At 44.3% G+C, this 27,113-nt stretch overlaps 1 protein-coding gene across 3 annotated transcripts in view; it reads right to left on the bottom strand.

Moving 5' to 3' along the window:
* The window catches only part of LOC306783789 (phospholipid-transporting ATPase IH-like), a 29,405-nt gene extending 4,341 nt beyond the window's left edge, over window positions 1-25,064 (bottom strand). The window contains exons 1-30 of one of the 3 annotated variants that reach the window (XM_079277601.1): window positions 24,729-25,064; window positions 17,668-17,790; window positions 17,317-17,406; window positions 15,974-16,054; window positions 15,239-15,346; window positions 13,174-13,302; window positions 12,135-12,238; window positions 11,972-12,022; window positions 11,759-11,823; window positions 11,577-11,658; window positions 11,327-11,477; window positions 11,022-11,219; window positions 10,736-10,909; window positions 9,939-10,105; window positions 8,919-8,990; window positions 7,910-7,983; window positions 7,691-7,794; window positions 7,398-7,579; window positions 6,622-6,855; window positions 6,057-6,234; window positions 5,868-5,970; window positions 5,206-5,351; window positions 4,748-4,807; window positions 4,011-4,138; window positions 3,788-3,923; window positions 3,227-3,250; window positions 2,227-2,292; window positions 1,842-1,945; window positions 1,587-1,752; window positions 849-963 (exon numbers count right to left, since the gene is read on the bottom strand). In XM_079277601.1, coding sequence (XP_079133727.1) covers window positions 886-963; window positions 1,587-1,752; window positions 1,842-1,945; window positions 2,227-2,292; window positions 3,227-3,250; window positions 3,788-3,923; window positions 4,011-4,138; window positions 4,748-4,807; window positions 5,206-5,351; window positions 5,868-5,970; window positions 6,057-6,234; window positions 6,622-6,855; window positions 7,398-7,579; window positions 7,691-7,794; window positions 7,910-7,983; window positions 8,919-8,990; window positions 9,939-10,105; window positions 10,736-10,909; window positions 11,022-11,219; window positions 11,327-11,477; window positions 11,577-11,658; window positions 11,759-11,823; window positions 11,972-12,022; window positions 12,135-12,238; window positions 13,174-13,302; window positions 15,239-15,346; window positions 15,974-16,054; window positions 17,317-17,406; window positions 17,668-17,790; window positions 24,729-24,767 — 3,417 coding nt within the window. In that variant the 5' untranslated portion in view covers window positions 24,768-25,064 and the 3' untranslated portion in view covers window positions 849-885. The remainder of the gene's footprint in view (window positions 1-848; window positions 964-1,586; window positions 1,753-1,841; window positions 1,946-2,226; window positions 2,293-3,226; window positions 3,251-3,787; window positions 3,924-4,010; window positions 4,139-4,747; window positions 4,808-5,205; window positions 5,352-5,867; window positions 5,971-6,056; window positions 6,235-6,621; window positions 6,856-7,397; window positions 7,580-7,690; window positions 7,795-7,909; window positions 7,984-8,918; window positions 8,991-9,938; window positions 10,106-10,735; window positions 10,910-11,021; window positions 11,220-11,326; window positions 11,478-11,576; window positions 11,659-11,758; window positions 11,824-11,971; window positions 12,023-12,134; window positions 12,239-13,173; window positions 13,303-15,238; window positions 15,347-15,973; window positions 16,055-17,316; window positions 17,407-17,667; window positions 17,791-24,728) is intronic. The other 2 variants (XM_079277599.1, XM_079277600.1) reach the window with 2 other exon arrangements.
* Window positions 25,065-27,113: the final 2,049 nt, after the last annotated feature.

Raw genomic sequence — 27,113 nt, 5'->3', positions numbered from 1 at the left:
CTAACTGTTAGTGCAGTGATTACACTTTCATGTTCAGGTTCCCCGACCAACTCTGAATGGGACTTCAGATAAGGCCCCAGTGCACTCTGGGTTAGTCACAGCTGTAAATGCCACTGTCCAATCCTGATTTGATCTCCAAGGACACATTTTAGAGGGAAGCTTAAACGCTGTCGTGGATCTTTGGCAATAAGAGGTCGCTAACCGTCTTTCGGGATTGCACACCATTTCTGTCAATCAACGTCAGGCTATCTGACAGCTAACACGTGATCTGGAATGGTTGAGTGATGACAAATAATTGGGACAGCAAGTAAAGCTTATTTTGTCGATAAATCATATGTTATATAATATAACAGAAAAAAAAACTGCATATCTTTAGATTGGAGAAGGTGGAGCTTTAAGATTTTGAAAAAATGTATCACAACAGTTGATCATTTTTGAATAACCAGAATAGCAAATAAGAAATACCAAACTGGTGTTTTGCATGGAAGACATTCTGCTAATTTTTGTTTCTGACCAACAATTTTAGAAAAAATGTGGTCCCACACATGCCAAAATCATTTCAAAAACAAGGTGACAAAATAAAAGACACTATAAATCATGGCATGCAATTGAAATATCTTAAACAGTACATCTAAAACAAAACACAAAAGACACACAATATATATAATGGGAAGGGTGACAGGAAAGTATAATCTTCTAACCAAACACTGTTTCACTATTGTCATCAATAGCGACCTAGTAGTTAGTTTCACATGAAGCGAGGCAGTAAGTGAGACAGTAATAGGTGGTTTACACTGAGACATACCACCATGCACACAGAGACGAGGGCTTAAAAGAGAGAGAGTCACCTCCTCTTCCTGCTCCTCTCTCGTCTCTCTGGGCCAATCAGAAACTCATTCTGCTGGAGGACTGAGAAAGCATGAAGATGGTGGACGGCTCCACAGTAAGGCACGGGCGAGAGGACTGCAGTTACCCCCCGAAAGAGCGAGTGAGTGCAGAGTGCAGAGTCACGGGAGCAGTGTGTGTGTGTGTGTGGGGGGGGGGGAGAAAAAAGAAAGGAAGAAAAAGGAGGATATGGTGAATGAAAGGAAAAGGGAGAATGGTGCGGGTGATGGTGGTCCATCAGATTGCAGTGAGAAGGGAGAAAAGAGAAGAAAGAGCACAGCAGGGAGAAATCTGTCAGACCTTTCATTCATTTTGCCATTCACGGTGAAGCTTGTTTCACGGGAAGGTGAGGCTAAGCCACAGGGAACAGAAAGTCATTCTAAATCACAGTGTTGCTCAAAGCTATTCGGGTTTCTAATGGCGTTCCTGGAGGATTAATTGAGTGGAATAGATTTGCAGCTTACTCATGTGGTTTCTTACAGTCAAAACATTAAGTATCAGCTCGCGTAGGAGTGGATTCTACTTACTATATCAGACCATTTCAGTTGATGAACTGAAATGATCTGATAAAAAGGCTGATTTTTAAAAAAAATGGGAAAGCATTAATTGGTTCATGATATTAGCAAAGCAGAAGTCGCTACAGGAAAAGAAACACCGAACCTGGGGACCAGAGAATTCAAAGCTTGGTGCCGAGATCGTACCTGTGCACGTTCGGTGGCTGTGGGACACATGGCCCTGCAGAGGACCTTCTTGATGACATCTGGCAGCAAGCTGAGCGTTACAAGCAGGATGATGCTGAGCCAGGCCGGACCGCTGGACAACATCTGCATGAACACGTAGTACATCCTCTGGTAGTTCAGGAAGGGCCTACGCAACGGGAAAGACAGAAAAGGGTTTCACAACTCTCCCCAAGCTACATAAAAGTTGCACTTCCTAGAAAAAAAAACATATTTTACCAAATGATGCCTCCCCAGAGAAGAGAGAAAATAACATAGAAGAGTAGTGACCCCCAGATGACAAAGTGATTGATCCAGGTCCAGTGGTGTGTGTCCAAGGCAAGCTGAAACAAACGGAATGCACACGTAAAAACACTCAGCCTGTCAATGAAGCCAATGACTTTGCCTTTAGGAGTTACTGCTGTGCAAACTGAGCGGCCCGTGTGTCGTCGATCATTTACGTAACATGCTAGTTAACGTGTGCGCCGCGAGCTTGTCCACGCATACGACGGGGCACACGTGCAACGGTAATGAACTCATTTAAATGGAGGGATCATACGATGCAATGACACTGGGGTGTCTCTTTTCTTCCCCGCGTCACTGCTTAAGACATGTGCTCACGCACCTTGAGCGTAACGGTGAAGACCAGCACAGTAAAGACGAGAGTCCCGAAGGTCCAGTTCCCAAACATCTGCGAGGGAAGGAGGGGAAGAAGAGGGTTAGCGGCCACATCAATCACACACCCCTATCACCCAGCATCCATGGATTGGAGGACATGCTGTGGTTTCAGGTGATCCGTTTAAATAGGTACTTAGCTTTGGAGCCAATAAACTGAGAATATTTATCCTTTCCCTTCCCTCTTTGCATCCAAATCTTTCTACCTGCTGACATCCGAGAAACGGTTTTCGCAGACATCAGGAGTGACAGATGGACAGAGAGTTGAGAGGGAGGTAATGAAAGAGGGAGGGGGGTGGAGGGAAATCAAGACGAAGAAAGCCGGGAATTTATGTAATAACCACAGCTGGTTGTTGGTACCAGCGCACCTTCCTTGCAAGAGTGCCTCCTTCCATTAATTATTTTCTTTATGGGTGCAATAAACAGCAGGAATATTCATTTTAAACCTGCTTTCTTTTGTTCGTTTGTCACCCGTACACAAAGGGTACAGGATGAAAGCAGACCAGCCAACCCCTGGATGCTGGAGCAGTGACATTAAAAACTACCCAACCCCAAGAACTGCTACCACAAATACATTGGACGTACGAATACACACAGATGCACAAACACGTTAAACAGAACAACAAACAGATGTTAGATCTTAATGCATACGAGCATTACTCTGTTTATTACCACAACGAAACACAAGGACAATGTGGGGGAGCATCTAAGGTTTCTACTATGTCAGTGGAGTTGTTAAGATCAGGAACTGTGTAGGATTCAGGGCTTTACAGAGATTAGAGGAATAATGGAGCACTGGAAGACGACACATTCAAATGAAAGGGAATGGAGGATGAAGTGAGGAGGGATGAAACTGGATGAAACGGTTAAACTGAAAGCTTAAACGGTACGACAGGAACTAAAAAAGCGTAAAAGACAGAGAGAGCTGACAGGGAGGGAGATAGGCTTACCATCTGTGTGTTGGTGGTCATAAGCTGAGGAAGAAGAAGAAGAAGAAGAAGAAGAAAGAAGAAGAAGAAGAAGAAAGAAGTGGAAGAGGAGCAAAATAAAGAGAAAGGAAGCAGAGAGAAGGAGGGGGGAGAAAAGAGAAAGGAATCAGGACAAAGGGAAAAATGAACTTCAGGATGTTTCAACTTAAAAAACAAGACCAAAGGCAATTGAAAACAGTTGACATGATACAAAGTAACAATACAGAGAAAGATGCTACTGCGTTGCCGATATGAATGGAGATCCGATGCTGCTGACCTATCGGGGGGCCTGGGACAGAACCTTACTGTTACAGACCCACAATAACAAAAACATGACCGCAAAGTCATCCTGCAACACTTAACTCCTCTTTCATGAGAATCCAATGAAGATGGATGAGTGTTCTTAAAGGGAGCACTGACTTTGTGTCCATTATTCTCTTTCAATTTCCCGAAAGGACACCTGGAACGCCCCACAAACTGATCTATTTCCACTCGTTTCACAAAAATGACAAGATCCCACTGCCTCTGTTGACATAGGCTCACCTGGCCATTGCTGGTGAAGGTGGTGTTGTCAAACAGGAAGTAGGCACCAAAGAAGAAGATAACAGCGTCAAACACACCCAGGCACGTCCAATACATGAAGACGGGCCAGCGGAGGAGGGAGTTCTTCGCTATGTCCCTAAGAAAGACGGCAGACAAAAGAAGCAGCTGAGTAAAAGAAACAGAGATTGCATCATAAAAGTTCTTTCATCAGAACTGCGCTGACTTGTACAAGGAGGGGTCCCTCCTGAGCCGGTCAATGGTGACGTGCCGCTCAACCAGGCTGTAGAGGAGGATGGGGAGTGAGGTGAAGCTGATGTTGTACAACGTCAAATAGGCGGTGTCGTACAGAGGCTGCAGAGGGACAAAGACAACACAGACGGCATCAGACCTCTGGAACCGAAGGCTATCTGAAAAGCTACTTTAATTTGTTGTTTTTGGCCACTTGTCGACAGCAGAACAAGCTGAATATATTGACAAATTCAAGTTTTTAATGAACATGTTGCACATAAATGTCAAATTTCAAATACAGCAGGCGACATTCGCTTTCATTTCCAGCTGTGGCTTTGCCGATCTGACGATTAGTCTCCATTTAGCTCTGTTCTAGGAAACATAGCAGGTCCTTCAGCTGCTAGATGTGCTTCTTTGAGACCAGTTCGTTGTTGTTGTTAACTCCGCCATTTTGGTGTTTGGCAGGTACAGTGAAGTGGGTTTATTAGAGCTGGAAACAAGATTGATGACAGTGGAGTTTGTGGGTCATGAATTCAAAAAGAAAAAGGGGGGAAAATGCAGAGTAGAGCGTCTCTGAAACAAATGAATGCAGCTTTAAACATAAACACTGAAAAAGCATTCATTTCTGCATGAAGCCAGTTCAATCCGTGACGCTGTTAGGATATGTACCGGGGTTGCACATACTACACTGTGAGCATGCAGACTGGAGCCCTAACAGCATGATGAACTTACCTGCTGGGAGAAACCACAGAAGAACTGGTACAGGAACTGAGGGAAGATGAAGCATACATTCTGGAGAGATTTAAGAGGAGAGAAAAAAAAAAGAGAGAGTGATCAGCTTGTGACGAGTACACGGGAAAAGATTTGAAGAATCTAAAAATGCCACCATCTACACATTTCTGTTTACGCAGAGATTGTTTGCTATAAGCTCACTGAGTGGGCCGCAAAGAGCTGGCCTGCCAAAAGAAGGACAAAATGAATGAGTTGGCTGCTTGCTGCGGAGCCGCCCACACTGATCACCGGAGCCGTGAATCCAGGAGACAATGTTTCACCAGCGATTCATGAATCCGGTAATCTGTCAGAGAAGCTGCAAAATCTGGTTCTTTTACACTCAAGTGTTTCACTGGGAATTACCATAAAGTGATTAGAGCGCGTGAGCCAGTGGAGCGCACGAGGCATTCGTCTCGTACCTTGTAGAAGAAGTACTGAACAAGCTCAGCAATACGGATGTAATAGTAGTGGCCATGAACGAGCAGCATCTTCTTCAGGTGTTTGAACTTCGGGATGGCATAGTCGCTGTTCCTTGCCGCCTGTCGGCCCTCTTTACCCATGATGCCTTCAGGAGAAAAGGGAGATGGGTTACATGACATCTGATTAGGAATATAACACAGCCATGGGTGTAACACATGAAGGTGGTTTCCTAAATATGGAGACTAGAGCCCGACTAATATACTATTATATTGGTGAGCCAAAACTGGCTTTTCACAAATATATTGCATGATTGTATGTGTTGGCAGATAGTCAAATATAGTGCATGCATTTTTTATTAAATTAATTTGTAGGTATATGTGGCCATTTTTAAATGTATTAAATATATTATTTATTTATAGTTACCAATTATAATTATTTATTTTATAATGTATTCAAGTAAGGATTTTTGTTGAAAGAATTTGATCATAAAAGTTCACTGTCAAATGTTAAACGTCCTGTCTCAGTACATGTCTCACAAGGATTCCTGCCAAAAATGTTTGCGTGTGACCCATACATCTTCATCAAATCAACCGGGCCTCTATTAGAAGCAGCGTCTTCCATTTACTAACGGACACTTATTACGGTGTTGAAATGTACTCACCAATGCCCACGTGTGCTTCCAGGATCATGCTGACATCGTTGGCCCCATCGCCGATGGCGAGGGTTATGGGGTGCTCCTTGGAGGCTTTAATTAGCTTCACAATCTGCAGAAACAAAAGCCCGACGTCAGTCACTACCACTGATGAACGGGCCCGGACTACATCTGTAAGGTGAAGCGCAGCTCTCTCACCTGCGCTTTCTGCAGTGGTGCCATCCGACAGCAGAGCACAGCGCTACAGTTGCGACAGATCTCTAAAAAGATCTCTCTGTAGTTGCCGGAACCGGCCACCTCCTGTTTGGGCTTCAGCACTGCAGACAGCGTGGCCCCGTCGATGATCAGACCAAAGTCGAGGCAGTCTACTGACAACCTGGATCAAAATATCACAGACCGATCAACAGGAAAGCTTCGATTATAGCCCATTCTAGATCAGTCTGCAGTCTTGATATTCTAATTCTTTGAACTTAAATGGAAATATTATTTATGATCATGTGATGCAGGGATCCACAGCATTTATCATGCAAAATGTTGTGTATACACCGTCAAGCTGCAACTATCAGTCAAATAATCAATCACTCGATGGTCATTTTCAAAATGTGATGGTTCCAGATGTGATAATTTGCAGCTCGTTCTTGTTTTACATTTTAGTAAATTCACCTTGGACTCTAAACTTGCGAGCACTATTTACTGATGTGGTATAAACCAAACGACTGACGGAGAAAACAATCAGCACTGCAGGGTATGACTGATGTCATACCCAGAAATAGAGCGTTGTCTGAGAACAGTCCGGTTTAGTTCGAACAGAACATCGTGCAGATTCTGCTCCTCTGTGCGTTTCTTGGTCAGCTCGAGGATCTGGGTGCTGCGGCGGAACAGCTTGCTGGCGTAGCAGGTAGCCGCCGCCGTCTCCATCTTGTCCCCCGTCAGGACCCACACTTTCATCCCGGCCTTGTGCAGTGACTCAATGGTGTCCGCAGCTTTCTCCTGGAGCCTGCGCATCAATAAGTCGATCAGGGTCTCAGCCTCCAGCGGGGTAGGTTAAAGCATCCATCAAAACTTCAATCAATCAACTACCAGCTGGTGATAACTTTATCAATGCGTGACCAATCCTGTCCCTGCCCTTCACCAGTTTATCTACAAGGCAGTCAGGCAGCTGATCGATCAGTTGGGGAAAACTACACTGGGCTCTACTTTGTAAGAGCTTAAACACATCTTGTATTCTAACAGTAACAGTATTCTAAGGAAACAAAAGGCACAGCAGCAACCTATCAGAACTCAGACTTAATCTTTTTTTACCCTCATGAGTCATTACTATACTTTGAAGACGGCTTCATGACTCATTAATCTTCTCCTTTGTCCCGCTGCTGCTGCCTCTCTCTCTCTCTCTCTCTCTCTCTCTCTCTCTCTCTCTCTCTCTCTCTCTCTCTCTCTCTCTCTCTCTCTCTCTCTCTCTCTCTCTCTCTCTCTCTCTCTCTCTCTCTCTCTCTCTCTCTCTCTCTCTCTCTCTCTCTCTCTCTCTCTCTCTCGACCAACCTGTCCTCCACTGCCGTCGCTCCCAAAAGCACAAAGTCCCTCTCAATGATGTCATAGGCCTGCGCCAGCCTCTGCTCCCTGTCCTGCAGGGCCAGCTTGGCTTCGTTCAGGTGATGACACGCCTCCTGGTATTCAGACTCTGACAGCTTTCGGTAAGCGACGCACAGAGTCCGCAGCCCCTCCTGCAAGAGAGAGATGGATGGCCTTCATATAGCAACGCCCTTCAACTGTTATATAACAATATATCTATCCCAAAACTGGCCTCACACAATGCACCAAAACTGTACACTTACAACAGCATTCTGTTCCACCCGGGCTTTCACCTGCTCCACCTTCCCAGACACGACACGAGGAAAGATGGATGAGTCCGCCCCCTTGCAAAACAGCAGGCATTCTCCTGAGATGCCACAAAAGCACACACAAAAAAAAACGTTCAAACAAACTGAAAGAGGAGTCTGGTGTCCGACCATTGACTTATAAACTGCATGAAGATAGCACTGAGTACATCTTACCTGCGCTTGACTTGACGATGACGCTCATTCGCCTCCTGACGGAGTCAAAGTTCAGCACGTGGAGCAGCTCAAATCTGAAGGAGAGACAGACTTTCAATGAAGGGGTTTCTTTGTCTTAACTCTGCAACTGAATTAAAATGAGTCCACTCAGCTCTCACTGTACATTGTCTTTTTTTACAAGTGAAAAATGAAGAAGGCAATATCAAAGACTGAAAAGCAAAAGAGCTATTCCAGGGTTTGATCGCCTTCATGATTCATCTGCAGTACAACAACGTTTGATGTCTTATACATTGTTTTTTGTGTGTAATCTTACACTATGACGTCAAAAGTAGGTCACTTACTTTGTCACTCTTGCAGTGTCAACACATCCACTTCTAATGTAACGCCCCTCCTTCTCTGTTTCTAGTTCTGAGAACTGCAGATGATCTTTGAACTTTTTTAAATGCAAACTGGAATTCAAATAAAGTGAAACTGAAAACATCGGTCTGAGGTTTGAATTTAGTGCATGTTAGGGTAGTCTGGTAGTTTGTGTAAAAGGCCAAAATATTCCCAACAAATGTTGAAAACAGCAAGTGTGAGAGTAGAACCTTTTGCCTTTCCATTCCCTGCAAAGCCTTTACATCTGCAGGACGCACCCCCCCCCCCCCCCTCCAGCTCCCCTGCTTCCTTAAAATAGCTCACTATTGACAGGCCACTGCAGAGAGTGAGGGGTGGCTACATGAGCACTTCCTACGGATCAAAACATTAGACGCTTTCCACAAAAGCACTCTCCAATGGAATCTCGCTGCCTTTCATTCTTCCAGATCAGTTGGAGCATTTTGATCCGATTGAGCGGTTTCTAAAAACAACCCTCTTGTTTTTTCCCCTCCGTTTAACATGTAACACAATCCGAGAGCCCTTTCTCTCCGGGTAGCTGATATACGACCACAGCTCCATCAACTCAACTACTCCTACGTTATCTCCTGTGGTGAAACCACAACAGACCTCGAACTAACTCCAACTAACCAACCTTTCAATCTCGTCGTCTTTGTTGAGGATCTCCATGTAGTTGTCTTTCAGTCTCAGAAAGGTGTAACCCAGCCTGGCAACGAGACAGAGACAAAGAGACAGAGACATAGAGACAGAGACAAAGAGACAAAGAGACAGAGACATAGAGACAGAGAGACAGAGACATAGAGACAGAGACATAGAGACAGAGACAAGAGACAGAGACAGAGACATAGAGACAGAGATAAAGAGACAGAGACAGAGACAAAGAGACAGAGACATAGAGACAGAGACATAGAGACAGAGACAAAGAGACATAGAGACAGAGACATAGAGACAGAGAGACAGATACATAGAGACAGAGACAAAGAGACAGAGACATATAGACAGAGACATAGAGACAGAGACAAAGAGACAGAGACATAGAGACAGACAGAGAGACAGAGACACAAACAGAGAGACAGAGAGATGATTCATGTAAGTCTGAGTATCAATACAAACTGTGCAGCATTACTCCCTTGTGCCACACTTGGAAAGCAGTTCTGATGCATTTAGTGTAACCTGAGCACAGCTCACACATTCACTTACCGCAGTTCAACACATCTGTGAAAGCGAGAGAAGCGTGTCTTACGTGTGTCTAAGGCCACGTGCAGACCAGAAATAGCCCCGTGTTAAAAACAACGCAAGGGTCCGTGCTTCAGGTGAAATGCGATGCAGGAAGTCCAGTTACATACAGAAACAGTTATCGAGTCCTTTATTGTCAAGCGGTGGTGCATTCTTGACTGGTTACATGTAAGTCAGTCTGTCCTCAATCTGATGATGTTTGTCTCCTTGTCACATCCTGCTGACGTGTGTGTTACACTTCAGAAAGTGATTTACAGCAAAGGATTCCCAGCCAAATATCAAACACACTTCAAGTTTCTTTTATCCTGGTCGGCTTATATTGGGGGACTATGAATATAAATAGCTACAGTTCTCTTACACTGTTCATCTGATGTGAATGTAAACAAACACCCTCAAACTGAAGCTTAAGTGTGTTTACCTTTTCATCCCCTCCACCAAAGCCACCTCATCCGGTGAGGAGGAGATGTAGAAGGAGGTGGGCTTGCCCTGGTGGATGCCCCTCTTGATGCCATCCACCGTCTCCTCCTCCTTCACCTGCACCGTGTGACACAGACACAGCGCCCGGAAAAACAGATCCTCGTGTTCCTACAGACACGAACAAACATTCATGTTACAAATGCAACAGTTGACTTCTTTTCAAAAGGTGCGGAACTTCTTCAGAAGCACACATTTGGTTTCCCAGTAAGAACTGAACTGAACTACATTTCCCAGAATTACAAAGCAATAATGCAGCACATCCGTGAACTCTTTTCTTCTGCACTGAACGTTTTGGCAGGGAGTGCTCTTCTCTCGCTCTCTCTCTGGTCATCTGTGGTGGCTTCTGCTGCTCATGCTGACTACACACATTTTTCTTCTATTACATCTAAACTAATTACTGTTGCCACAGCCAGGAAAGCGAGGCTCATCAGTTTTCTGTGTACCAGAGGACCTTTCCCCCCCCCCCCCCATGTAAGACACAGCAAACACTTAGGGGTTACAAAGACAATGTCAAAGTTTTCATGAACTGAATACGCCGGCTGTATCCCGACCGTGTTGATCAGCAAAACAAACATTTGTTCTCCTGCCTGAAAACGTGACATGTTAGTTCATCCGCGAGCATGGCTCTCTTTCATTTTCAACTGAAATATGTTAAGAGTTTTCTTTACTCTCGTCGATATTCGATAGCAGAGTTACACTGAGTCTGTTCAGGCTGGATTTAGAAGCCTGTGTACTTACTCTCCTGTATCCTCCAGGCGAGGAGTCGATCATGTCTATACTGGAGGCAGCGCTGAGGATTTGGCCGTTGCAGATGGCGTGCGGGACGTAGACGTTCCCATCGACGCAGCATTCAATAAACTCCATGTTGTTCTCAGTGAGAGTGCCCGTCTTATCAGTAAACACGTACTCCACCTGGGAGGGAAGGAAGAGAAAGGGTAGGGTAAGAGCACGTCTGCAAATAGTTTAAATGCAGATACTGTGTGCAAATGTCAGTGTGTGTGTGTGTGTGTGTGTTCTCGTGTACCTGTCCCAGCTCTTCATTCAGGTCAGAGGTGTTGACCAGAGCTCCCTCCCCCAGCTCTTCGTCGAACATTTCTTCGTCCCAGGTGATGAAATAAGAGCCGAGGAATTTCTGCATCTCCACCGTCACGTACATAGACACTGGGATGATGTAATTAAACAAGACCATGAAGGCCAGGAAGTCTGTGAATGCTCGGATCACCTGAAGGAGGGAGGGAGACAGACAACGGGCGTGAAGTTTTAGGGAGATGAGATTTTGGGGGCTGGGTGTCAACACCGTGCTTTTGAGTTGGAGGTCGGTGAACTGACCACGTGGCGCTGGCGCTCGTTCTCAGTCCTGTGGTTGTACCAGGGCTCGTCTTGGTCTGGAGACCACTGCCAAGCGTACTTCAGAACGGTGTTGATCACCGCTTTACTGATCAGGATGCACAGATACACGACCAGAAAGGCATTCATCGACCTGCAGAGAGGCGGAGTAAAGATCAGGAAGAGGAAACAGGAACCAATCACACTTTAAATCTAGATCACGCAGGAGAAGGAGTGGGGACGTTAATCGTACTTTTCTACAGCGGAGCGCTTCTGAGATTTAGACTGGTAATTAAGCGCCATCTTAGTCTCCATACCGGTGTAGATTGCAACAGCTGAGGGGAGAAAAAACACTCATCAAGCCAATAACCACACCAGCCTTTCCTTAACTCAAACATTCAAGCGACACTAAACAGTGAATCTGCACATTACTACCATAAATACGTTGTGTGTTCTTCAGTGTGGCTCCTCTGAGGAGCAAATTCTCAGCCCCAAGTGGTCTGCAAGAATGAAACAGAAGCCGTGGCTGTCTTTATTACAGAAAAAACATTAAAGACATTTGATTCATTGAGAAAAAGAGTTGGTCACGTTAATAAAAGCTATACCCAAGAACTACAGAGTACCTGCCGACGGTAAAATGACACTCACCTAGCCACAGGCTCTTCTTTGTCGCTGTAAATATTGATGCGTCCCACAAATCTGCAAAAAGAGTCACAGCAAAGTACAATCAACAGGGAGGATCTTCGTCAAAGAGGGTTGTGGATGATAATATGTGTACAAAGATGCATCAGCGAGCGTGTGTCACACTCACTTGTAGAGGTCAGGCTGTGGTTGTTCACATTCAATAGTGGCATGTAGCGAATCCACCTCCTGCTCCGTTCTAAAGGCCACGGTATCTTGTACTGCATAATAGGTCTGAGATAGGGAGGTGGAGGAAGGGGGATGATGAAGAAGAAGACAACAACAAAGGAAAATGTCACCCGCAGCCACTAATGAGAGCCGGGTTCATTTGACTCCTCCGTCTGGCGTTCAGCTGCTTTTCTAAATGACTGGGCGAGCCGGGTCAGCAGAGGAGGACAGCATGCTGGGATGGTGAGCACAGCAGGGGGTCGCCCCCGGGGGCATGTATGAGGAGAGTGGGTGGAGCACTCCACCATATGCTGTGTGTGTGTGTGTGTATCTGTGTGTCTGTGTGTGAGCGTGGGTGTGTTTGACCCATCTTGTGGGGACATAAATCTAATTACACAGTCACATTGTGGGGACTCGCCTTGCTTTTGGGGACAAAATGCACGTCCCCATAGTATAAATTGTTACATTTTAGGATGAAGACTTGCTTTAAGGGGAGGGTAAGGTTAGGTTTAGGTTGACGTTAAGCCACGGGTTAGGCTGGTAGTGGTTGTGGTAAGTCTCCAGGAAATAAATGTGTGTTCATATAATTTCCCCAAAAGTGATGAAAACACAACTGTGTGTGTGTCTGTGTGCGTGTGTGCGTGCGTGTGTGTGCTCAGCCATGTGTTTGGTCGTGTGAGTGACATCAATGAACGAGTGAAAATGTGAAATGCCGCGCTTACATCGTTATGCATTTGTGCGTCTGTACTCGTGTGTTGATTGATAAGCATAGAGATGCAACGAACAGTTATTCTCAGCAGTGATTAATCTGCTGATTATTTTCTAGATTGATTGATGCCAGAAAAAACTGAAAAACGCATTGCAGTTTGTTAAGTGATTGTTTTGTTTGATTAATAATTTACCACCAAATATATTCAGTCTATGATCACAAACTGTATGATGGTTCATTTCAAAGACAAATGAAATCATATCTCATCTAAATCCCGCACTCGTCCTGGCACCTTGTGACTGGACTCCCCGTCCAGGCTGGCAGTGGTGACGTAGCAGGTCCCGTCATGGCGGCTGGAGGAGAGCAGGATGAGATCACAGGGGAAAGTCTCATCCTCCCTCACCACGACGATGTCCCCCACCTACGCAATAATAAATGAGAGCTTCACGTAAACACGGATTGTAAAAGACAAACACACAGACCCGCGGTGCATCGTCTGCTCATCCTCTACCATTCCTTTTTTTTTTTCAAAGGATTGAGAAATTGTGCACGGATTATGCTTGCGGAGCAGCTTACACTCTGATAAATCCCATCTCCACGGTGACCATACACATGACACACGCTCTCTGATTTTGCATGATGAATATATTCATCATTATTCCTGCTCCCAATTCACACGCTAATCCTCCCCGTTTGATCTGTGGTGGTGAGAAACCTTGGAACAGAAAACGCCGGAAGACAAGACAAAGGGAGACGGAACAAGACAGAGCGAGAGACTTTCTGTTTTCTGCTGTAGAATGTCTTTCTGGACCAGTGACATCCAGCGGGAACTACTGCTGTGGAGACGCAAACTATAAGACTCTGTAACCTTTAAGGCCGTATTGAAGCCCTATTCTAAGCTGACCCTCAACGTCCCACAGTCTCTGCATGCTCGACAAGAGCAGCAGACGCAGCAGAAATGAGATGTACCTAAATTATACCCTCCGACACGATGGTGAAACAAGACTGAGATATGTCGTATCTACACATCTACAAAGGAGGTGCTGAGCTACAAAATCACGTTACGTAGTCTGACACCTCCGTTTTCATTTACGCTGAGATGATGTAAGACAGATATCTGCGGAGTAATATGCCGGCTCGGTGAAACTGGTTCATGTCTTTCTACCAGGAACGGGACCACTGAATAAAACAAAACAACATTAACGGAGCTGGTGTTGGCTCTACTCTATCGCCCCGCTGCCATCCTTGCTGCTGTATTGTGCCGAGCACTCTGCAATCTGTCCCGAAAAAAGTAACACCGTTGGACTTATTCATCTGCATTGTGGAATCAGGCTTTCTGCAGTGTTCACCAAATGTAAGGCTTGGAAAGACACTTTCCCCACCACATAGAATGAAATGTAAGATATTTGTTTCAAACTCATACCCGTCAAAGAGTCACAGGAAACTGGTAGTGCACCCACAACTACAAAACAAGATATACCGGTAACTGATGAAATGAAACATACAGCTATTGTTACCGTCTATAACAGGTAAGACAAAATATTTGAGAACGTTGTAAATTGAATTGAATACTTGCAGATACCCTGACAATGATTTATATCGACCAGTAGTGCCCTCTAACTTCTGGTTGGTTAATATTTGAAGGACTGTGAACTCTTGTGAGTTTTAGATGAAGCTATAGAGGCTTGAGTGCACACTAGCTTTTGATTGTTTTCTTGGCAGCGACAAGACAGGGTATAAAGTATTGAGAAGCGCACTGATACATTGTTGCTTTTCGTGGGCTTTGTTGACAATAACGAGAATATATCATAACTTTTGTCCGAGTTGACTTGGCAACACCTGTGTTTACAGGCGGTAACTGCTCGTGCACATTAATAACTCAGTTCCCAGATTGCGAAAGCAGTATGTTTAGGTCCTTCGTCAAAAATAAAACAGAAGAAGAGCAACTCGTGCACTGGTTTACAGACAAAACGTGGTTGTACGTTGAGCATGTTCTCTATCCCCCAGCATGACTGAAGCGCAATACCAAAGAGTGCTCTGCTGTTGCATCAGAATGACATAAGAGAAGATGACAGAAATATCCTAACTCATGAAATACATCAGTCCTGTTCACTTGCCAAGGGACTCTTGCTTGGTGCACCGGGGGACACTAGATCTGTCCTTCTACTTCAGTTTCAGGGCAATTAATTGGTGGGAAAGAAAAGAGAGAGACTGAGAGAGAAAGCGAACAAAGTTCGAGAGGAAGAGAAGCGGGGAGGGTGAGAGAGAGTCATAGAAAAAGAGAGCTCTGAAGCAGTGTACTGTGGTGTTGCTTTGTGGCCTCAGGTGCTACGCTGCTCTAATGAGGCCATTCTTACCCGTAGCTTGTGACTCTGTGTTCTCACCACCTTCCCCTGCTGCACCACGTCCACCGGACACTCGTTTATAGAGCAGTCAGCCTTGTGTCTGAGCCAGTCCTCATAGCCCTGAGAGAGCAAGAGGGAAGCAGCGAGAGAGAGAGAGGGGGGGGGGGGGGGGGGGGATAGAGAACAAGATAGTAAGGGGGAAAGGAAGAGAAAGCCAAGGGGTATAGATTATTGTGCGGAAAGCATCGGGGCCAGAGCATAGTATGAGACGGCGGGGGAGAGGTGAAAGTCATACACTGTAATTAATTAGCATTGTGCTCCCTGAGCTTAGTGACCGCTTTCCTGGATCGCTAGCCAAAAACGTCATGTTTTAGATTGATGGCCCGGCAAAGCTCAGGCTTCCTAAAGCAGAACGGCTCTATCTATCACTGATAGTACCCCCATCCCTCAGTACCGGGACGCGGTAGAGAGGATGCATCTCCCAGGGGCATGGGATCTTCAGTTCGAGTGATTAACAGAGAAGACCATTCATGATCATATTTCTCACATCACCAGACATATTCAATGGCATGTCCTTTCGCTCGGACAGGAATGTGTATATTCAGATAATAGAGCAGCCGATTGGTAGAGCGAGTGTGTGTGTGTGTGTGTGTGTGTGTATTTGAGGCCGGGGGTTGGTGTGTGTGAGCGGGGATCGTTGCTGGCAATATTTCCCTGGAAATGCATCAATGTTTGTGTGTGTCCTACCTGTTTTATTGCGGTGACAGTGATAACAAAGAAGAGGGGCAGGCCGCTGGTGACTGGGCTCGTGGGGGTGTCGATGATAAGCTGCAAGAGAGGAAAAGAGGAGGAGTTTGAAGGGGGGACAACAGAAAGGAGAAGGGAGAGGATGCTGAGTAAAGAAGTGCAGCAGGGAAACGCTTCTGTAATAAGGAATCAAGCACCAATCTGGCACCTTTAAAGTATCCAAGTCATCAAATCATGTTTGATTTCCTCCATCTGCACTCCATTCTGGGATAGCTCACTTGTGTTTTTCTTTAATATTTCCTTTCCTATTTTTTAGAGACAGTACCTATGCATATGACCCAGAGGAGCACAAACATTGCCATGCCCCGTTTGTCCCATGAAGAGGGTGCAGTATTTCACATGCTACTGATAGAACACAGCACGCTAAGACCTCAGCTGAGGCGGTGCTGGTAAAGAAGTAGCTGTATCCTCCTCCTCCATGATGAATTTGTCCTTGGATGTTTATTCAACATTTGCTGCAGTTTAGTAGCTCAAGGAAAAAGCTGCTTCTCTCTGATTTAGACGGACAGACACTGAGCAGCACAGCACTCACTATTTCAGGATAATATGGTGTCAGCTAATTCAAATTATGTTGGTAATCCTCATCCAGGTAACCTCAAACACAAGTGCAGGACTTAACTGTTAATCTTGGAAAACTGCATTTGTTTTGAAATCAAGGAACAACGAGAGCAGGGTCTGAACTGCTGTTAGCACTCATTTGATCGGCCAGTGCAAACGATGGCTTTAAGAACCAGCATATAATAATACTTTTCTACTGTTTTCCCCAAGGTTTACACATTTTAATTCAGACACCATAAGAAAAGTTAGCAAAGTAAACTTACTGACGTTTGAAACGTGGCAACAACCGTTGGATGAACTGCCATGAATTGCAGTACAGACATCGACGTTCCAAGTAAAGTCAAGCAAACTTTGCCAAATTATCTGCGGTGTTGAAATGTTTTCACACACTTTTCTGGTTCCACAGATCCAATAACAAGCAGGACACTCTGCACCAGCTAACTCTGAATAACCCTCATGTTTGCAGATTTGTGCCACATACATTACAAATCTTCTTCAAAATACTGAAGAAGAATTAAGATGTTCTTGGAAAATGAGAAGCAATAATCTACACTAGTAGTTTTATATGATGTGAAGCCAATTAGGCAGGTGTATTTTTAGAAAACGCTCGTTTTGTTTTAACAAATGACGAATAGAGAGTTGGCAGAGTATTTCCTTGGAGCTTCACTGTTGTGTTTTCAGAATTTAAAAATGGCCGCTGCTTATGGTTTTCATGAAAATCTCACCTGGACCAGAAATATGAGCAAGAAGTAGAAGTTAGCGATTCTTCTGAACTGCTCAAACAAATTCTTGGGAATGAAGTTCCAGGAGGTATACTGTGGGACAAAGCGACAGCAGAATTACTATCACGCACATTCCAATAACAGAAAGGGGAAACACATTATCGTCCGCTTCCTCCGGCGAGAGAAGTGGTGACGCACGGTTTGACGAACACACGCAAAGTGAAATGTGTCATCCTTAAAAAAAAAAAACATGGCCACAAAAGAGATGACATGGTTGTCTAAAGACGAAAACAAAAGCAGGGGAGGATGATGAACGGTGTCATGGCTCTGACTCAGGGGCTGTGGCTCGCTCACCTTGGAGGAGACGATGCGGTTGTCGGGGTAACGCTGAGGGATGTAGGGCTCAGCCCCCGGAGGAGGTTCTTTATGACCGATGTACACCGTCCGACTGTCCACCCAGATCTCCTCCCCCACACACTGATGCAGAGAGAGAGAGAGAGAGAGAGAGAGAGAGAGAGAGAGAGAGAGAGAGAGAGAGAGAGAGAGAGAGAGAGAGAGAGAGAGAGAGAGAGATGTGTAGTTATAAATAGCAGAACAGGAGGAGAGAGAAAACGGGGTTAAATCACACTGTTCAGCATTGGTAATGTGTTCACTTACTACACATTTACTATTTACTATCATTATGGAATATTACACTTTTAACACGTTGTCAACCGCCCTCGCAAACACCTTACAATCAAATCTCTTTACAAACATGCTTTCACTAAATGCACAGTCCAAGACAAATGTGTACATCCAAAGAATTCAATTCTTTAGATAATGATGCTTCTTTTAAGCAACAAGTGCCAATTTTTACTGAATATATAATTCTGTCTTTTGTTTCAGCACTAACGAATGATGAAATAATAGTTTGACAAGTATGATGATCATGTATCAGGCAAAACTGCTTCAGATTCACTCGTTTAAGCTTCTGAAATAAAAATGATTTGCTGCTTTTCTTTATTTTATTTCATTGTAAAATGGGTTTTGGACTATTGGTCGAACAAAACAAGCACTTTGATGAAGTCACAAGGGGAAACTGAGATGGATCATTTTTGTTGTAGCGATAAAGAGATTAAATGCAAAAACATCATCCACAGAAAGATCAAATGAATTACAGCTGAACTGTGAAGTTTTAATCCAGGCCTAACTGTCCTGGATTAAACCGTCAAGAAACAGAACGTGACACAAGACTCACAGGCCAGACTGAATGATGAGTGTATGTTCGTTGATGTGTGTCCGTGGTATCGGCTCTGAGTCACACACACAAGTGTGGTTTTATCATTTATCTTTCCACTTCTTCCTGCAGGACCTCTCTGCAGTCTGCTCCACGCTTCCATTACTCGTCTACACAGAACAGCCCTGTTGGTTTCACTCTGAGAGACTGACGCTGCGATACGAAATCACGACAGCACATTGGATCGTGCGCACGCACACCTCCAACTCAGTTCATCTCTCACTTATGTTCCGATCTAAGTAGCTCCTGGTGCGCTGGCCCGAGCAGGCGGTGTGAGCGCACCCTTTGGACAGCAGCCTGCCTGACACAGCTCAAAGCAGAAGTGTTGACCATTAGTGAAAAGTTCTGGAAAAAGCACTTCAGTGGAAGCAGCGCTTCACTGCTTAAAATGTCCTCAACATTTTGGCAGAGATGTAGCTTATCACTGCCAGTGACAAAATCGTTTATTGTTCAGAGTCCACGTGTCTCCTCCGCAACCTTGGAGGTTGAAATCCACAACTTTTTTTAAAAGTACTGCTGTAAACTTACATAATTTAGTCTGGACACAAAATCACATGAGGGATAATTTCCCTTTTCCTGGTGAAATCTGCAATTCACGAATCTGCGTCACAACAGCGGAAAAAACTCACAGAGTCACGGATCTAAACTCATCCACAGTAATCAACAGGTGCTTGGCGGTGGGATAAAAATAGACACGGAGCCGACAGTGTCAGCCGACTTGAGGCCCCTCCAAAACATTAGGGGAGAGGGAGGAGTGAGGGGGCACCGTGACCCAGAGAGACACAGTGAGACGAAAAGTGAGGTGGAACAAAACGAGTTGCAAATAGAAGTGGAGCTATAGCAGCAGGAGGGAGGACAAAAGAATGAACTGACGACAGTCACAGCGAGAAAGGCAACAAGGACGGGAGGAAAAGACTGAGGAAGAGGTTGAGAGGTTGGAGGCTGACGAGGAAAAAGAAACATAGAAGCTGTAATTGCTGAGCTGTTGACCAGATGATGTCGCACTGGTCATTTTGGTAGATTGGTAACTAACCAAACCAAAAATACCATTTTTTTAAATTAACTGTTTGCTTTTGCGTGATGTTTTGTATTTTGTGTATATAATTTGGGTTTTTGTGTGCAGCGTTTCAATAAAGAAGGCCTATCCATCAATCCATCCATCCGTATAACCCCTTATCATTTGGGCTGGAGCCGATCCCAGCTGACATTGGGTGAAAAATAAAGAAGGCCCTGGTGTCCAAGGTGAAGTCTTTCATCTATAACCAGCAGTCCCAAACCAAAGCCATTCAATTCAAAATGACAAAACACAACCAAGCAGCAAATCCTGATGTATGAGAAGCTAAAGCAGATATTTTATTAAGACAAGATAAAACTGTACTGATCCCGAGGGAAGTTGTTGTGGAGCAGTTGCAACACAAACGTGGGAAAGTGTGCAAATAAACACAATATAAACAATAATGGCGCAGTGATGATCCTTATTAAAATCATGATTATGATACAGCACATCCACTATGTTCCACTTCTACTTCTGTCATAACATTTTCCTCCTAAATCCGCTGACTCGTGCCGTCATATTTCTATCCACACCCTTTTTGTTCCCTCCACCTCTTGGCAGCACGTGTCACAGTGTGACGGTGGACGGAGAAAGACACAGAGAGATTGCATTGTGGTTTGTAGTTATCCGATCATTAATCCTCGCTGATCCGCATCAACCTCCAGTCCACTGTTCCCTCTTCACTCTGCTGCTCCATCACACAAAGTGGCCGGCTGGTTGGATGCGGGACATGGAGGCTTTGTCTTTATTAATAACCACATAAAACTGCGTCCAAGCAGAGAGGCCGGTCTTACATCACCATCAATCACCACCACTGCAACTTCTCCTTTTATGTTTCTAAGTGGTGCGCCCTCTTGGGCGGGTATAGTTGTGAACTGTTTAAACTCTGGATTCAACATTAAGAGAACAGAAGCGTGTCTGCCACGGTGTGAAACAAACGCTGCTTTAAAAAGCCCAGGAAGCCTCTCTAGTTCTGCCTTTTAACATCGGCTTATAGCACTTTACAGGACTATTGATGTGCAAAACCCTGACCCTGGCGGTGCCATGATCCAGCCCCATGATGTAGCTTCTTTCTACGGCAGAGGTGTGATAAAAGGTATACGCCATTAACTGGCCTGATTAAATTGTCGGGTATCATCCCTCCTGCTGCAGAGGCACACGCCTGTTGAGCCGGTATCGCTCATTAACTCGCGGATCAAGTTTCTCTGATTGAGCTCTTCCATAATGAACTGCTCATGCTCGCTGGACAGAGGATGTAGAAACATACAAACCATGAGGACACAACACACAACACACACACAAGCAGGACGTGGTACAATTTTAGCCCACAGAGTGTCAATTCAACAGTCAATGTTATGGGAGAATAATAAAAAATGTATTTTTTCCTTGAGGGCATTGGAAAAATGTGAAGGCATAAAAATAACATCACTAAATTGAAATGGGTTACAGCACAAAAACTAAGTTAGTCAGTAATACATATTCAAACTTACTAACTCCCAATTGTAACTTGAATGTAGCTAACTAGGCAGGCTCATGTTAGCTCACTGATGTATAACCCGTTTAGATTAGAAAGTAAAATATATATTGTAGTTGAAATATCTGACCTGAGACTTTATACACTGCTGTTTGATAATGTCATAAACTGAAAAGATTTCAAATAATATTTTCGAAAAATAATGCAAATGTGCTTTAAACAGCAAAACACTAACTCTAAACAGCCATGAATACTACCAACTCTGAAACATATTTAAACTTAACGTTTATCATTTACACATTCCGAAAGTCTTTACTAGCTGACACGCTTCTTAAGTTTCATTTAATAAATCACCAGCGTTAGCTTAAGTACGGTGCTACCAACAGCTGGTGCAGCTGGAGAACTCAAAGTTTTATCGCATTTATTTTACACCAACGCTACATTCAAATGAGAGAAAGTAGCACAGCTGCCAAGAACACATTTGCTGGGTAAATTTAGGGTATATACGAATATCTAATTATTTCAATATTGTCATTAATAGACACTGTGAAGTTTGCCGTAGCTTTGTGCAAAGATAAAAGGAGCCGTGAGACCTTGATCAGCCGAAGAGGAAAGAGGTCACCATTAATCACCATAGCAACACAGTATGCAGCAACAGACAGCACGCTACGTCTGCAAAGGGCCGCACGTTAAGTACAGACTGCAGATCAAATGTGTGGCATTTTCTCATGTACTAAAGCTGTGGAATTGGATTTGACCACAAATGTGAAGTATTACTGTTCCAGACAATATACTCAAGATCTTTTCTGTGCTTTTATTTGGTTTAATTAGGACTTCTCTTTGTGTGTGTGTTTTCTCTGTGGACAACCTTTTTATGGAACAAAACCGGATGAAAGAGGAAACATCAAAAGCAGCAGTGAGGACAGAACTAATGAAGGAAGTAGAGGGGATGTAGGTATCAGGGAAAGGAAGCGCCATTAGCCATTATAATTATGTATTGCTACACAGGTGCAGAAAACACATGTCCCAGTATTTTGGTTGGAAAATACGATAAAAAAAAATGACCTTCTGCCGGCATAGACTGTCAATGATAACTACATGCCAGCAACAACATGCTGGGGCAGCCAGGAATAGACTCATGCAGTTCTCACTCTCCACGCCACTCTGAGGCCTCACGCCATCGCTGTTATTATTATTACCAGACGACAAAGAGGCACCAAAGAGAAGGGAGTGGAGACAGTGGACAAGTATTACACATGCACTGACCCACTAACACACACACACACACACACACACTCACACTCCTTTTGTACTGTATATCTTACTGCACGTAGGCTTAGCCGTTCTTTTATGCCAACAGTGTGAAAAAAATGTAACAGATGTAGGTTATTACGCAACAATATTTCCCATTTAAACTCCACGCACTGCAAAACACCGTGACACCATATTTTTCTTCACAAAAACGAACTATTGAGTCTCAATTCACCGGCTATTTTCCTTGAGCCAGAAGAGCAGGCTTATGAGCAGGACAGAATATTACATTTCCTCCTCGTTATAAAGTCCTGTGCTGGACAGATCTGAATGACTGCAGATACTAATAAAGGTTTACACTCTCCTCACAGTGACGGCTGATGCACTAACCGTCAAGATGAAGATTTAGGAACCAGACAAATCATGGAATTATCCCCAAATAATGAAGAAAATTCTTGAACAGAGGGCCTAGCAAAGTATCCTGAACTATGAACAACCATTACAGTACTTTTTTAACTTGTCTGCTTCCTTCCTACTGTATTGCTTGTTCATATCAATCAATGTAAAACATCGAATGCCCGTCTCCATCCTCACAATGGCCCGCTGGACTGTGTAAACACCACAGACAACAACAGGAAACAAGTCCAGGACTTTATCATTCTGTCCCCAACAAAGTCGAATATGTCGTGCTTTAAAAATGCATGTTGTCAATAAACCAGACCAAAGACAAGCAAAGCAGAGTTGGACGGTGCGACACAACTGACAAATACTCATTTCCCAGGCACAAAAACACATGAAGGACGGGTCACAAGTCAATAACAGGGAGACGATACGGGATATGATGTTGAAAGGACATTCCCAGTGGAGTAAGGTGGACATAATCAAAGTACTTCTCACAATCGTGAAAGTACGAGAGAGGCTGGCCGTATTTGGCCGGTGACCTTGATGTGCGTTTACTCCTCTCTCTGTCCAGAGAAAAGGCTCGGCCGCCTTGCTTATCACACGTTAATCACCTGGCATGAGGCAATGTTTGTTCTTCTGTGTAGCCTCATTATGGGAGCAGCTGCTCAGAATATGGCAGGGTTACTAGAGGGGGAGGCACAAGTAATAGGACCAGATATATACGTCAACCAGGCCCTCCAGTTCTGAATCAATAGCTGGATGATTGAATTAGTGATTAATCCCGTGTCCACTTCATAACGTTGCAGAGTGGGGACGCAGAAGGAACAGGGTGAGAGATGAGGGGCGTGTTCATTGACCCCCCCCCCCCCCCCCCCTCCTCTCCCCCATCCCTCCCACCTCTCTCCGCCTCACCCTTGGATCTGATTTCCCCTGATGGCCCTGCTGGAGCATCTGTCAGGCTCCCTACACACACACACACACACACACACACACACACACACACCACACACACACTACACACACTCATACTGATAGTTATCTTCACCACACCTGAGCCAGTTTTAAGGTCAGGTGAAAGGGTCGCAGACTGTACAGAGCAGATGTGACGATACTCCAGAGGTGCCCCGGTCTGATCACCAGACCTGTCAGAGTTGGTTCCAAATAGACATTTTATTCTCTAATTAGCCACCAACCAACCAGCTGCTTCCTGGCTGATAAACCCGGTCTGCTGTGCTGATGGCACCGGCCTGTTCAGACCAGACCCCGACCCAGTGATGTGGTCACAGCAGCTCACCATCATTTACTTTGCTGTTAAACACCGATTACAAATAACGACTAGGCCTTTAAAGGACTCTTTCTTAAAGTGTTTTCTACTGAGAGTGTGAACTTTAAAGCCTCAATATGTTCAGCTCATCACTCCACCAGGCTGGAGGTGAGGAAAATTCAGTACTGCAGGGTCCCCAGCGAGGCCTCTCAGGTCTGCAAGTAGTCCTGATTGGGATTTGTTTCCTCTGCAGACCAGGGCAACTGGAAGTGGTGAGACAGTTGACAGTGCAGCATGCATATTGTACGCTCACTAAAGCAATTGAACTGGGCCAGCCAGGTTCATTTCTATTCTGCACATTCACCAGCCATCACTGCATCTGTAGTTACTGGCACATTCCCCATTCAGCGCCACAAAAAAAAACAAAAAAAAAACACACACACACACACACACATTGTAAAGCACACAGTCAATGGCCTGCCAAAAGCAGCCCGAGTGAAATGTTGATCACTGGAGATGAGCAAAGTGTTCATCATCCTGCGGGTCCACGTTCAGTGCACTGGTGGTGTGCAAGTTCATTTCCCACACACACTGTAGCTACGTGTAGATGTAACATGCATTGTAACAATGTATGCACTTTGCAGACACAAGAGCTACAGTTGTGACAGTATAGTGACTAGACGTGGGCCCTTACGAATCTGCTGATGATGTTCCGGAGCAGGGTGAAATCCATCCTTGAGACACCTCCGGCCGCGACTTAACTGTGACAGAGACGTTCGCCTCTCCTCGGATCTTCGCGAACGCTACCTACCGTGGATCTTTCCACCAGCAGCCATCGCTCACCACCGCCACCGCCGCCGCCGTGTCTGTGATAGCGAGGAGCAGCGGTCCCTCAGTCGGCTGTTCTGATTTTCATGGCATCCCTGAGAAGAGCCATGCAGAGACCGAGCGACTACAACCACCCACACTCCCGCCGCTGGCTACATTTCAGGGGGGAATTTCACCGCATGCAAACCACCGAAGGTCTGGGTAGTCTTCCTGGTTCCTCCTCGTTCGTTGAACTGTTTTTTTTACGGTCCTTTATGGAGGCTGTCTGTGTGTCCCGCTCTGTCCCGCTCTGTGGTACAGCGGTGGCCCGTGATGTAGCGGCAACGCGAAACGTCCACAGCGCTTCAATCCGTCAGATGACAGGGTGCGCATGCGCACTGTGGTAATTCACTCACCTCTCCTGGAGTAGCCTACATCTGAATACTGCACTGTAAAAAGTGATGACCCTCCACATGCAGCAATCAAAACTCATAAAGCATGTCCCAAAAATAAGAGCACAACTACAGGAGCCACAAATATATCAAAATAATGTCACGGTTTGCCAATGTTATGAGTGATTTGAAAAACTTGGATTATGGTATTCAGAAGTAGTAAACAGAGTAAAATACTCTATGACAAGTGAAATAGTACAGAGGTATCATCAGCTAAATGTACTTTAAAAGTTAAAGGCAAAACAGCATTAGTAACATATTTGGATGATTATTTGATGTACTGCTGCTGGTTTAATTCACCGCATAACAATGCAACATATTTCATATGCTGATTAAAGGTTTTTACAATCTTAATCTGAGAAGTAACTTGCAACTATTTCAGAACATTACTTCCCTCTTAAATGTAGTGGCGAAGGCCTATAAGTAGGTTTAAATGAAAATACTCAAGCAAGGTACAGGTACACCATAGCACACTCAAGTGCAGTACTTGATGAATGTACTATGTGAGTGTGCTATGCTATGTTTTGTTGTATCATAGTTCTCTATAGCATATATGTGTAACAGTATAACCTCTGGGTATATTTAGGAGACATTTCTCACATACCCTAAATGCCAGCCACTTGCTTCCACAACATACTCTGACCGCACACGCACACACTCTCTCCAATGCACACGCATAAAAGCAAAGTCACTGTAATATTGAATTACGATGGTAATAATCCTACGAGACATGTATCTGTGCTCAGCAGTGAGCTTGTAGTAAATTTACTGTGTTGTAAATGAATGTTCCTTGGTACCACTTTCCCTAACCCTTTAAGCCAGTAAATAATTGCTTTATTAATTGTTAATTATCATTTACTAATGCTTTAGTTATAAGCCATTAATAAGAAGTCGTTTTCGTTTTGAAAAATCCCTTTTGGCTGGTGTTAATAATCCATTTATAATCTAATAATAAATGCTCATGTTACTCTCACTTTCTAATAAACCATCAAGGCTGTTGTTTTAACTGTTAATGAGTCATTAATAAGGGCTTTTAATCATCACTCTGCAGTAGTAAGGGTTCATTAGTGGTTAATTATGAGATTTTGGTCCAAATCGTCTCAGTCCCTTTGTAGAAATACAGTAAGGGCTCAAACAGTGGAACCAGTCAAAGGGAGTTTCATAACCCGAGAGCACAAAATGGATCAATAAATAATTAGCATATGATTTAATCATTTTCAATAAATCCATTTGATGCAATATACGCACTTTTCTACATGTGCTGTTTATGCATATTGATCAGAAGTTCATTTGATTATGAGAAGGAAGAAATCACACACGTGTGGCCCAGATGACTTGTTAACATCATAATACCAACCAACAAACTAAAAATATCATCGATAAACTGACTCAAGTTAAAAATCATGCTAAAGTCATAAAACAACAGGTCTACAAACAGAAATAATAAGTGAACACAATAAGGAAACACTGAAGTCAGAGCTCATGTTAACTGCAGCTGCCTTGCCATTGATGGGCTTGTTGTGACACAGTGTGACTCTTACCAAATCTTAGTGTGAGCACAGAGAAAATCTAAAATAAGCTGCCTCTCCATTTGGGTGGTGTCCCCTGGCTGCAGACCTTTCATTTGTGGAGTTATGACTTTCAATTAGCGCAGTGCACTATTAATAATAAATAGGCATCCAGCACTTTTAGCTCTGACCTACTAATGCTTGATGCTGTGTTTACCTCCCTCAAGACCTCAGGGGCACTTAGTATGTAATGATGAGTCCGCCTCAGTGGACCGATTAAATCACGCTCTTCGTATATGGGCTGTGACAATT

Source organism: Melanostigma gelatinosum, assembly GCF_949748355.1.
Source record: "Melanostigma gelatinosum genome assembly, chromosome: 10".
Classification (NCBI taxonomy): domain Eukaryota; kingdom Metazoa; phylum Chordata; class Actinopteri; order Perciformes; family Zoarcidae; genus Melanostigma; species Melanostigma gelatinosum.
The sequence above is the reverse complement of the archived record's forward strand: the minus strand, read 5'-3'. Positions and strand labels throughout refer to the sequence as shown.